Source organism: Anser cygnoides, chromosome 27 (genome assembly GCF_040182565.1).
Source record: "Anser cygnoides isolate HZ-2024a breed goose chromosome 27, Taihu_goose_T2T_genome, whole genome shotgun sequence".
Classification (NCBI taxonomy): domain Eukaryota; kingdom Metazoa; phylum Chordata; class Aves; order Anseriformes; family Anatidae; genus Anser; species Anser cygnoides.
The window spans coordinates 3,520,071-3,532,716 of record NC_089899.1 but is presented as its reverse complement, the minus strand read 5'-3'; the positions used below and the strand labels follow the sequence as shown (position 1 = coordinate 3,532,716).

Genomic DNA, 12,646 nt, shown 5'->3' with positions numbered 1-12,646 from the left:
TTCGCTCCACGCCACCATACAGTTACATTTGTCATGTAGAAAATCCACAGAAGAAATTCTCTCAAACACTTACCCTTGACTTTCCTTCAGCGTCCATTAAGAGCTCCACGTATGTTACCTCACCAACTACAAATCAGATTCCAGACGACACATATACCAAGGGAGAAAAGCCAAGAAAACAATGGGAATTTAGAACAATCAACAACCGTGTATGGAGCCTCTGCCTTATAAGAAAGCCCAGAAACACTCCATGTTCTCTAAACCACAAAACTGGACAATTACAGGTATGCAGTAACATTTTAAGACTTGAACATGTTCTTGATTTTCCTCCACTTCAAAAGCCAGCTACTTCCACAATACCAATTTCCTCGACCTTTAGTGCTCACTCGTTACTTGAGGCAATCCAAATCCAGGGGGAAGTCTGCAAGAACAAGTTTCCTTCACTTCACATAGCACACGATCTTGTCTCCACAGTCCAGAACTCAAACAGTTGCTTGCATTTCTCAGGATTTTTCCTCTGGTAAACGTCCCAAAAGGGGACCAGACTGACCCAACAGACCAAGAGACCACTCACTGCCTACTTTTTATTTCAGCAGTTCAGCCTTTATGTCACAGCAAAATTTAAGTCCATTTTTAGGTTCGGTATTTTTTAAGTTAGTGTTTAACTCTGTCATATTCGCCCTCAAGACAAGAGCCTACAGCAAAAGGCAAAGTGCACTAGGAAACTATATTTGCACCTTTCCTCACAAGACTAGGATTGCTTTTTTCCTTAACTGACCACATAACCATATCAAGTACCTCTGGAACACGACTACCAAAATGGCTGCTGCCTTTGAAGGGACTGGCATACAGAATTTATTCAGAATAACTGAAAAACTTTTTCTTTTAATACTTTTTTTTCTGGTTTTATAAGTTCTTCTTTTTAAGTTTAAGCTAGGGCTCCAAGTTATACTATCTGAAAGATGAAAAGAAAGCAGTCTTCATGGGAAACAACCACCAAACCTAAATTCTGATAGCATACTCTAAGCAAGGATCTAGAAGCTTGCATTCGATGGTCTACCTTTGCAAGGGACAGAGAGGAGTGCTCAGCCTCACCTCCCACAGGACTGGTCATTTATCGGACACCTAGTGTCATTATCCAAAGTGAACATCCCACATTTTTTCTAGAAGCTGGAAGAAAAGGAATGCTTAATGAAATTACATTTTTTTCCCCCTCTCCATTTCTGATTTTGAAAATAATTAAGCAATATCAGCATTCCAGCCAGAGAGTAGTTAGCTTGGCAGAATAAGCAGTGACATCCATTCATGCTTCCATGAGGATACGAAGTGTTCAAGACTAGTAGAGGCTAACAAATCCCTTTGAAAGGGCCAGGAGAGATTAGAGTGTTTAATTACCACCTACAACCTGAGCACTATGAGATTGTGTATCCATGGAATTGCAGTGAAAGGGACTGCACTGTAAACAGGCATCCCAGCATCATGCTTGGTGGTACATGGGGCCCATATTCAGCGTTACCAGGTCATTCTGAAGCCATCCATCTCAACAGCAGCAGCCAGAGTCCAACCAAAACTTTTATCGAGAACAACAAATTCTCAGATTCCCTACGATACAAAAGCCACTCCATTTCAGAGACCCCAGAGATTACAGGTTATAGATCCGTAACTCATTTCTCCTAATAACATTATTTAGGCTCTGAACTGAGGGCTCTCCTCTCCCAACCATTAATCAAAACCAGCTACATCTCTTAAAATGCACACAAACACTTCCCAAAAAAAGTTTACCAAGCTTGAGCATAATATATTAAATACAATTTAACATATGCTAATTTGACCTCTGAACAACAAGATTTCCTGGAGTCTACTACAGAGGCAATGGTGTATCACTAAAAGTTTGTCAATTTTGCTCGATACTTCACATTCGAGCCTTAGAGACACCTGTATTAAAAACAAAACGGATCTTGAAAGAGCTGTTTTCCTTTAAAAAGGCATCTGAATTTCCTATATAGCCTAAAAGCACACCAAAGGGAGGGGGGGATGACACAAATAGCGTAGAAGATCAGTATCCAAGACAAGTCCAGATTACAAAACTACAATAAAAATAAACTTTTCACCTGAAAAACATGTAAGAAGATTTTCCTTCTGCTAGCACAAGAGAAGACTACTTAACTTTCGAAAAATAAATAAATAAAAAAACCACAGCCTAAGTTTTTCCCCTCCAGATGGACCTTGGCAGGCTTGAGAGGCTGACCTGTACAAACTTCACAAAGTCCAACGAGGCCAAGTGCAAGGTGCTGCAGCTGGGTCAGGTCAATTCCAAACATGAACAGGCTGGGAGCAGCCTTACTGAGAAGCATTTGGGGCTGCTAATTAATGAAAAACTAACCACGAGCCAGCAGTGTGAGCTTGCAGCCCAGAAAGCCAACTGTATCCTCGGCTGCATCAAAAGAATCATGATCAGAAGGGCAAGGGAGGCAATTCTCTCCCTCTGCTCTCATGAGACCCCACCTGGAGCACAAGAAGGACAGCGACATATTAGAACGAGTCCAGAGGAGGGCCACCAAGATGATCAAGGGCCTGGAGCACCTCTCCTTCAAAGACAGGCTGAGGGAGTTGGGGTTGTTCAGCCTGGAGAAGAGAAGGCTCTGGGGAGACCTTAGAGTGGCCCTCTCGATACCTAAACGGGGCTGCAGGAAAGCAGGGGAGTGTTAAAGGCCAGGCTGGATGGGCTTTGGACAAGCTGATTCAGTGGGGGTTGGAACTAGATGATGTTCAAGGTCCCTTCCAACCATTCTCTGATTCTATAGTTACCAGATCAGCCTCCAAGGGCAGATAAAATTTGCAGAATCTTTGAGCCAATAGCTCTAAGTTAATGCAAATGTGATTAAGGAATATGTTCCCCATTGGTGTCTTTAAGACTGAAGGTAGAGCAGACTTCTTTAAACCTCACATTTGAGAAAGCTCAGAAACCTTTTGTTTCCTAAAACAAAAGACTGAAGCAGCAATCAATACAGTAACTAGAAATACAAACTAAAAGAATGTCTATCGTTACTTAAGACTAAGTGCTATTTCACACCAGTCACATTTCCTCAAGTTTCCATGCAGAAGTTTACCTGCATGGAAAATTTACGTGTTCAGACAAGGTTAGTCTGCCAGCATTCAGATTTTCTCCTGTATTGTTCAGGAAGCTCACATAAGTACATGGTAACTCAAGGCATGGCTCAAATGGATTCACCAAGCCCTACAGAGGTATCCGCGAAGTACCTAGGATAACAAACTCAGATGTAGACATCAACTTTGAAGATTATGAAGTTGGGCAATATGATTCTCTCTGAAAGGTCCAAAGACAAAAGTCTCGGCAACAGGAGGAGCACAGAAAGTGAAGAAGTGGTAAACGCTCTATAAAATGGTAGTTTCTTTGTCTCACAGGGTCAAAACTAAGGAGAAAGTAGCCACTCAAGACATCACCAAGACTACCTGGATTTCCATCATTTTTAGAAAAAACTGCAAAGTGAATGATTCATGAACGAAGACCATGCCATCAGAAGTCTAATGCCTTCAACATAAGACAATTTGGAATTGGCCAGTTACTCCTTCGGGTACAGTGCTTAGATCTCATGACTGGCAACCACTGAAAAGCTCCAGGGTGGGCAGGGAAGAGAGCAGACTGTAACTACAGCTTTTTACGCTGTCTGTGCAAAAGGGGAGAAGAAAAACAATCTTCCCGAAGAGGAAACACGGTATTTCTCCTGTAGTTCCACTCTTGCATGAAAGAGACCAGAAAAACAAGGATGGGTAATTTTGGTTCTTAAAGAGCCCTGGAAGAACAGACGAAGTGCAAAGCTCACTGAATCCACTGAAGGACCACCTGGAAAAGATGGTTAGAACAATGAAAGCAACACAAAGATACACTCAGATCCCACCACCGCGTTTCAAAGTCTATTAGTATTAAAGCTTTCAGTGTAGATAGTCCAGTTAAAGTTTAAGATACTTGCTTAAGATATTGTTAGCATTTAAGTGATACTGAAAACTCCTCAGTCTATCTTACTAGGAAGCTGACTGTACCACATCTTGCACAAAGCTGCTGCAAGGTGGCAGTCAGCTCAAGAACATCAAGTACAATTTCTGCTCTTCATAAAAATTATGTAGATTTTCCAAGATGGTAAAATTTCCATTAAATTTAACAGCAACAGCAGAAATGCAGGATTTACTTAAGAAAACACACGCAACATTTACATTTGAAAGTCCTATTATAAGTTACTGACCTCCACTGATGGCTTCTCAAGACATTTCAGTGAAGCTCTGTACTCAAACACCAGATTTCAATATTAGTGCTCACAACCTAACTCTGGCAATTAGGTACACAAGTTAATGACTGCACGGTCCTAAATGGCAAAAATTATGCAAAAAGAGAAAATAGAAATTAAAAGCTTGCAGTCACTGCAGCTCTTGGCTACTTGTTCTTTTTATTTTTTTTAAAAACACTCCACATGTCCTGCTGTAAAGTCCCACTACACATTTGTATTATCAAACCTTGCTATCTGCAGTCACCATACATGTAAATACATTAAAAAAGATACTTCAGTGTTCTCACATCCACCTGAAGAATACTGTCAAGTTTTGACATTTGAAAGCAGTCAATTCTTTTCAACAATGAAAGAGATCTTAAAAACTACAAGTGATTAAAATGCCAAATAGTTAACTTACTGCAGTTGACTTCTCACTGCAGAAAGCTTCCTGCTTCAATCAAAAAGTGAATCAAGCTGAAACATCTTCAGATAACAAAGGTACAACTGAGATGCTGTGCTAGAACATGAAAGGAGCTGAATACCAACCCCTTATTGAGGGTAGCAGGACATCACACCAACGTACCACTTGCCACAATGAAAAGCTTGGCACCAAGTTTCAGTCAAGTCATTACAGTTCACATTAAGATAACTCTGTGGGAATTCTTCTGCAGATAAATTACTCTAGTTGCATTTGACTATAGCTTTGAACTGCAAAGAACAGACTGAAGAGTAAAAGCCACTTTTCTGCTCTCTGTAAAAAGTCACGTGAGTACCCTAATACACGGAAAAGGAACCCAGCAGATCACCTCCCATAGATAAGGAACACTCCTTATTTCCCAGCAGAAGAAAGGTAATTATAGACTTCCTTTAGCTTCATTCAAGCCAACTACCTGCTGACTACTTATCTGTAAGGTTTTTAATATGGACTTTATCCGTGAAATAAATTAAATTGCCACTACCATCCGGCTGTGAAATGCAGAGAGAACAGCATGATCCTCATCTAAGATATTTTGACATTCAGTGAAATCCTGTTCATTTCACAGAAAGAGAAACAGGCAAGTGTTAGTAGTAGTAAGCTACAGCTTTAAGTTTAACTATCTTGCACAGAGCTGGTTGTGGTACCTAATGATGAAGAATGAGAATGGCAGGAAATGTACAAGTGGGGAAGAGGCTGAAAGACTGAGGAAGATCCAATTTTAAGTAACTTTCTTGCTAGGAAAAGGAACCATTCTGTACCAAGGTACGGTCCTGTTTAGAACTCATTAGCACACCTACTGAAAGTAAGGGCAGGAAGAAAGTCAGATAAATCAGCACTTCTACATTGACTAAGTCATCCTTTTCTCTTTGCCCACCAAGAAGTTCAGCGTGAAAGCACGCTGCAACAGAATCTTCTTTAGCACTGAAACCTGGGCGGCCTTCCAGGAAGAGCTGTGTTCAGGTACCAGAGCAACAGCTGTCCGAACCAAACTGCCAGAAGAGCTCAACAGTACCTGTGTTCAAGTCCAGTAACAAGAGGGCACGAGTTACATCTTCAAAAGGTCACAAAGACTCTAACAATTACTCAAGATGGAGAAAGAAGGCACCACACATGAAGTTTGGTGGTTGCTTTTCATAGCAAGTTTAAGCTGGGAACAGCTTTGGTTTTTTCCTCGTATCTGTTCACACGTTCAGATTCTGATATGAAGGGGTAAGCATGCCTGTCAGATACCACGTTTATGCTTTAAGTATGAGGTTAAAACCATGCTACAAGTTAAAGTAGTAAGTAAGTATGAGGTTAAAACCATGCTACATAATACAAGTAGTCCCTAGCATGTCCTGAAATCTTTGTATCTGATGTGACAACTGCCCCCATAACTGTAACTACTCCTAGCTTTGCAACAAAACAGATCCTACAGCTAACATTTCTCCTTGTGTTGTATGCCACCTTGCTACTCTTGTCAGGGAAAAGGTTTAAGATACAAAGTTCTCTATTTCCTAAAAGAATCCATAAATATCTCAAACTCCTTTTTTTTTTTTTAATTACATAGTATCACATTATGTATACCAGCTGCCACCAAGCATTACCATTTTGCTCCCCAAAACAGAGCCGTTTTGGGGAGGACAGATTAAGACCAGCATTTAGCACTCAATCACGTTATGTTTACCATTAGATTCCAATTCCACGCAGAACTGCTGCCTCATTCTTCTCCTGAAGCCACTTACCAATTACCAGTTATCAATGCTGATTACCTCAGTTTAGTAGAACCTTGTGTTTGTCAGCCAATACAAGGGAGTTTCAAACAAGAACATTTTTTTATTTTGTTAATAACTGTGTTATACTGCACACCTGTAATTGACTTTCACCAACAAATTCACTGAAATGACTAAACCAAGGCATTACTCTTGAGAGATGTCACCTTTAGCAGATTTCAGATGTACGCATCTGAAAAAACCAAGTTGCAGAAATATGAGACCTCAAAGCTAATGTCTCCTAACCCATACTTACTGACACAAAAGAGCCGACAGAGGTGAACTCCTCCTACGTTCGGTAACCTGCTATGCCATTGCTGCTAACAGCTTCCGTCTTTATGACTGCCAAGCAATGCAATAGTCATGAATCACCTACGTTTACCCTTTGCGTACAGATCCATTTCACATGCTCTCAAAGCCTTGAACGTTTGGCCTGTAATTCTTACGCTTACAAACCAAGAATTCTCACGTTTAGGTTTTTCCACAGCCGCATTCCTGGTTCTTGGAACTACTATGCCTTGTATCAAAAAGCACCGATTCAGCAAGTTCAAGCACAGCACAAGAGCACCAATTTGGTAGAAGTCTGGGACTAATTAGAATGAATCACAACTACGCAGCAAATCTAAACTGTTATGTTTTAACAAGCAGTCCCAAAAACCAAGAACAATGCTTCTCAATACGTAGACAAGCCCTGCAGACAGACTGAAGAGGTTTCAATGTTCCCCTAGGATTATCTGCTGGAATGAGCAGCTGAACAGCAAGGCAGGAAACAATCTCACATCGGACTTTTCCATCCACGTGAACTGGAGAGAAACCACAAGACACTTGGAACGGAATTCAACACAGCACTTAAAATTAGACATCTACACATACAGATACTCCTATTAACCAATGCATCTCGTGTAGCTAAGTGCAAACACAGCTTAGGACAGGGGACCATGCATAATTAGGGCCTGTTAAAGCAGTCTTAAGACTGCAGTTCTTCAGATTACAAGAAACCATCGTTGCATCTCAAGCATCAACGTTTCACAGCCTCTAATTATGGAAGTTTGCCAGGGCTTATAATCCTGAAGTTCACTACGCAGACTAAGCAGCTCCATTTTGCCTCCACAGACAGATGTAAAACCATTTTGGAAATTTTATTTGTTTCCCGATTCATTAGGCCACAACTTGTGAAGTCACTAACCACCGTTCCTTACCAAGTTCAAACACAAGTGAACATCGATCACTGTTATCCAAGACACGTATGTCTGATGGTATGTATTTTAGAAGTGACCCACAAGAGCAGTGCTCGTACTACTTAGGCCTAACAGGTTTTGAGACATTTTAATGATGGAGAAGCCAAGTATTTTCTTGCCACTCCACTGCACTTCCAAACTGAGTTGAAAACTTGTAGGCTGGGCATCAACTTAAAGAAATAATATCAAGTGAGCCAAGAAGATGCATTTAGACTCGTCACCACCTGAGAGTAATCAGCTCAATTTCTTCATCTTCTTGAAGAGATGAAGGTGCTAAGGTCAACAAACTAAGAAGGTTCCCATTTACAAGTGTAAGTTAAATACAAGTAGGGATGGAGGAAAACATCATGAACTTGATTTCCAAAGCCCTACCCATGTTGCTTGTACTAAAGCACAAACCTGGTTTTTCTTCTTTGCAGGTCACCCTTAAATACATTTTTACTGCTATCCAATTGCAGTATGGATCTTTACCTAAGCACAAATCACTACGAAGATTAGAAAAACAGCTACATATACATACACCAGATTGACATTATATGACTACCTTTATAACCCTACAGACATTAAAATACTTCAGAAAGTTTTGCTCATGTCAAGGCTAAGATCTGATAAAAGCCTCGTTTTTCTTTTTTATTTTTCCACCCATAAGACAAATGCTCGTTTTAATCTCTGACGAAGCACTATTAAAAATACGCCAACGTGCCTACAAAGGAACTATCCGTCTGGAAGGTTGCCAGAGAACGGTATTGTGCAACACCAAAAAAGGCTTCGAGACCTTCTGCAAAACTTGTTGTCACTACGTGCACCCAGAACTTCAACTGTTAAGCTTACCAAGTCAGCTACGAGTAAGATGACAGACATCGCTTGGTCAGCCCTGGTTGTACATTACCTTTCTCTTTGACCAGGTCTTTCAGAGACTGCCACTTGACGTCAAATGGAATATTTGTAATAAAAGCTCGGTATCTTCTAGCAGGGTTAGCATACGGCTCAAAGCGATGTCCTCCTCTTTTGACGCTCTTCTCTTTTCTTTTTTCACTTTGAGTTGGTCGCTCACCTTCACTGCAAACAGAGATAATTGGACACATTAACTACTCTGGCATTTGATTAGTGTCGTATCACCTCTTGGAACATAACTTCTTGCGTTCCCAAGACAAATCAAAACTCACAAACTTTCATCTATTCATTTGCAAAACAGTAATAAGAAGACAAGGTGGTACTCATAGTATTAGTGCTACAAATGGCATTGCAACAAAGAGTTCCTAACAGCAGACAACTTATATCCATCCCTAAGACCCACTATTTTCTCCCACGTTATTTATACAACATAACCAAAGCTTCTGGTTTCAGAGGCTAAATCTCTTCAAAGCCAAGCAGGCCTAATTTCATCTCCTTGTGATGCTCCAGACCAGACACGCCCTATTTCATCCTTTACATACTATACTTCAACACCTTTAAGACCAATAATGCTTTGACCTACCACATTTGTATTCTTGCACTACAAGAATTTCAGCGAAGTGATCCTGTATCTAAGCACTCACGTCAGTGACACTCTTTTTACACCCTTCCCCCCCCCCCAATTAATACCATTTTTGGGCAACACAAATTCAAAGTCTCTGTGCCTTTCAACAAACACATTGAATAGTTTTTACCTATTTCAGAACACAAGCTCCAGAAGATCATAATTAAAGAATGCAAAGTGATGCCTATTTTTCAACCAGCCTACACCACTATGAGTTAACAAGACAAATGCCACTGAACAGCAGTATTCAAATAAAATAAACTGTATATAAATATATAAACTATATAAATAAAAATAAACTGTATACAAATATACAAACAAAAATAACGAAATTAAATCACTGAGCAGATACAACAGCCTGCAGGGGAAAAAAAAAATGCAGATGCCTATCGAGTGTGATATTTTGATATTTGAGTGGGTTCCTCATTTTTACTACAAGGCAACCCACGCTTTTCCAGCCACAAATATTGTACTTTACAAATGCAGCCATAACTGCTAACAGTATTTGACCTTAGTTATGGCCATCATGTACCACTTAGACAACAAAGGAGATCCAGGTTCTGCACATAACTAGTATGTTGGAAGAGAGGTCTATAATGAAAAATGTTCTTTAGTCGTTTACTGTATTTAATCAAAAAAGGAAATTTTAGGCTTTCCCTTCTTTGTGCTTTCAAAAAAAAATCTTGAGTAATCAAGAAATTAAAAATCCAAAAGCAGATCATGACAGGACAATTCTTTTAACACTCGAGCTTCTGTTTTGCTGAAGAAATAACACAAAGTTCAGCATTTCTGTTATAACCTACACATAATGCACCAGTTTTCTACAGCTATTCCTCAAACGAGAGCTGTTCAAGCTATCCATAGGTAGAACTGCTGTGTAACTTGCTTCAAAGTCAAGGGGTACGATGCAGAGATCTTTGCAACTCTACGTTTAAAGCTCCCAGAGCAGATTATCACACGTCAAGCTTTCATATACCTGTAAAGAATTCAGGCAAGCCACCGTACCTGCTATTAAAGACAAACATTAGTCTAGAAATTATTCCTTATCACATTCAGTGTGACAAAATCCAGCTAGGTCTAAAGAAATATCAAGGAAACTACGCTGGCTGCAATGTTTCTCTTTTGCAGGACGTCAGACAACAACTCCATCCGTGGGCATCCTCCAACACACTAAAAGGAGGAGAACAAGCAGGCACGTGGCCACAGAAATCACTGTGGTTGCCAAGTACAAGAACAACTGAGCATTTAAAGGCAGTTCTGGACAGCAGGAAGAAGTGAGTTCCCCACATCCTCTCCATAAATACGCCATGCCTGCAGGCATTGCTAAGTTAAAAAATGGGAGACGAAATTCCCACAGTAAATGGGAGTGAAATAAATTAAATTTAGGGAATTAAAAAATGGGAGTGAAATTCCCATCCCAATAAGGAACAACTGTGAATAACTGTGATCCATTTACAACAAGGCTAACGCAAGAAATACAGAAAAATAACACCCCCGTGGCAAAGGCAAGACGTCCAGAAAAAAAAATGCATTCAAGTAGTTACTTTCATAAGATATTTTATCTACCTTGATTTTCCTTGGGTTCCAAGCTGAAACACTTCAAAGCTACAGAAAGCCTCATCTAAGAGCAATTCCTGTAACAATACTACCTAGGCACTGCTACAGTCAAACTACGGCAAGCTTTGAGCTGTAACCAGAATCCAAGACAAGACAGGAATATCCTCCAAATATCAAACACCCAACATGAGGGAGGAAGATGATCTGAAGACCCTTCTCTAGCCTCAACTAACATACTTCTGGCTGCAGTTTTTTCTTATCTCCCAACTCTTGGTCAGGCTGCAGATTTGCAGCACGGTGTAACAGCCTTCAGCAGCTGGGAACCTGACTGATGCCCAACTGCGTAGCACAACTCAGGCACATCAGGTAAACAAATATGACCAAAAGTCTAACAGATTACTCCCAGAACACAGGGTTAAAAATCCTGATTCTCATCTGCATAAGATTTCAGGCCTGGGGACAAGAATTAACTGGAAAAATGCAGTCCTTACTTGGCATTAAAAAAAAAAAGTTTTGCTAACTATGAAACTTCTCAAAATTAGGTTAGTGTCCACATGTGAAAGTAACACGCAGTTCAAACTTTTTCTGCTTATGAACTTCCTATTTACAGACTGATAACCATAATCCTCAGAAATTATTATTATTTACATTTCTGTAATGTTGTACTTATATCCAACATATGACCTTTACTTAGGGTCTGGAGTCACTTCCAAGTTATCTCTTGCTCTCAAGGCACCAAACTCAGATGTCTTCCTAACTAACTTCCCTGGTAAGTCACCACGGATAAGACAGAGGCACGCTTTGCTCCAGATATCGCAGCAGTATGAACGATGACTGCCTATTACAGCATACCAGCCGCTGACAGAACAGTTAGAAAAAGCAGTTCAGAGCTCCAAAACCCATCCCGCCGGCACTACCTACGCTCTTATGGGAACATTTACATTTCCTGAGGAAACGTTTCTGCTGGGCCTAAGCGTAATAAACAAAAATCTCGATGCCCCAGATCGAGATCCCGACTCCTTCCGCGTCCAGGCCTCGGGAGCTCCCTGACGGCCTGCTCGGCTCAGGGCCGCAGAGGGCAGCCCGTGCGGCCGGCAGGCCCGGGCCGTGTCCCTTGGGACACGAAGGGAAATCAACAACGGCCACGGGGACAGGGACAAGGGCAGGGCCCGTGCCCGGCGGGCCCTCAGCCCGCACCACGCCAGGCCCAGGCCCCGTCAGGCCCAACCGCGCGCGCGCGGCCCCACAGCCCCCCCCCACCCCCCCGTTACCTCTTCGCGGGCGCGTCCCCAGCACTCCCCGCCCCGTTGGGCGGTGGCGGGGCCGCCGCCGCCGTCTGCGCCGCCGCCGCCGCCGCCGCCGCCGCGGGCGGCTCCTCCATTTTGTTAGCGGTGCCCTCGCCGCCCGCCGCCGCCGCTACCGCCGCCGCCGCCGCCATTTTGCCAGCGCCGAGCCTTTGTGTGACGAGAGCCCGCCCTGCCGCCCGCGCGCGGGGCATGCCGGGAGGGCCGCCGAGCGGGGGGGCCGCTCCCGGCCCCGCGCCGTCCGCCCGCGCCTGCGCACGGCGCCGCTGCCCGCGCGGGCCCAGCTGTGGGGCCGGGCCCGGGCCCTGAGGGGCCGTTGCCGGGATCCCGCCGGGCCCCGCGGGGCCGTTGCCGCTCTGCGAGCCCCGACCGCGGCCGGAACCGCGAGGGCGGCTCCAGCCGGGGCCGGCTCTGGCCTGGTGGGCCGCGTCGCCCGGCAAACAGCGCATGGCGCCGTCCCGCTGCACGGCCCCTCCCTCAGGGCCGCCTCTGGGCTGGGCAGGCTCAGTGCGG

The 12,646-nt window shown here is 42.9% G+C and overlaps 1 protein-coding gene across 1 annotated transcript; it reads right to left on the bottom strand.

Moving 5' to 3' along the window:
* Positions 1-49: 49 nt before the first annotated feature.
* Positions 50-12,623, bottom strand: LOC136787020 (myelin expression factor 2-like). Its single transcript, XM_066984006.1, has 3 exons — positions 12,101-12,623; positions 8,643-8,812; positions 50-126 (listed from the first exon to the last, which is right to left on the bottom strand). Exons 1-3 carry the CDS (start codon positions 12,580-12,582, stop codon positions 62-64), a joined length of 717 nt encoding a protein of 238 aa, XP_066840107.1. The 5' UTR covers positions 12,583-12,623; the 3' UTR covers positions 50-61.
* Positions 12,624-12,646: the final 23 nt, after the last annotated feature.

Excerpts from the sequence above, each read along its gene's own strand:
- LOC136787020 (XM_066984006.1), bottom strand. The coding sequence starts at position 12,582 with ATGCGCTGTTTGCCGGGCGACGCGGCCCACCAGGCCAGAGCCGGCCCC. Across the intron at positions 8,813-12,100 it reads GGGGACGCGCCCGCGAAGAG|TGAAGGTGAGCGACCAACTC; the intron begins GTAACGGGGGGG and ends CTCTGTTTGCAG. Across the intron at positions 127-8,642 it reads AGACCTGGTCAAAGAGAAAG|TTGGTGAGGTAACATACGTG; the intron begins GTAATGTACAAC and ends TCTGATTTGTAG.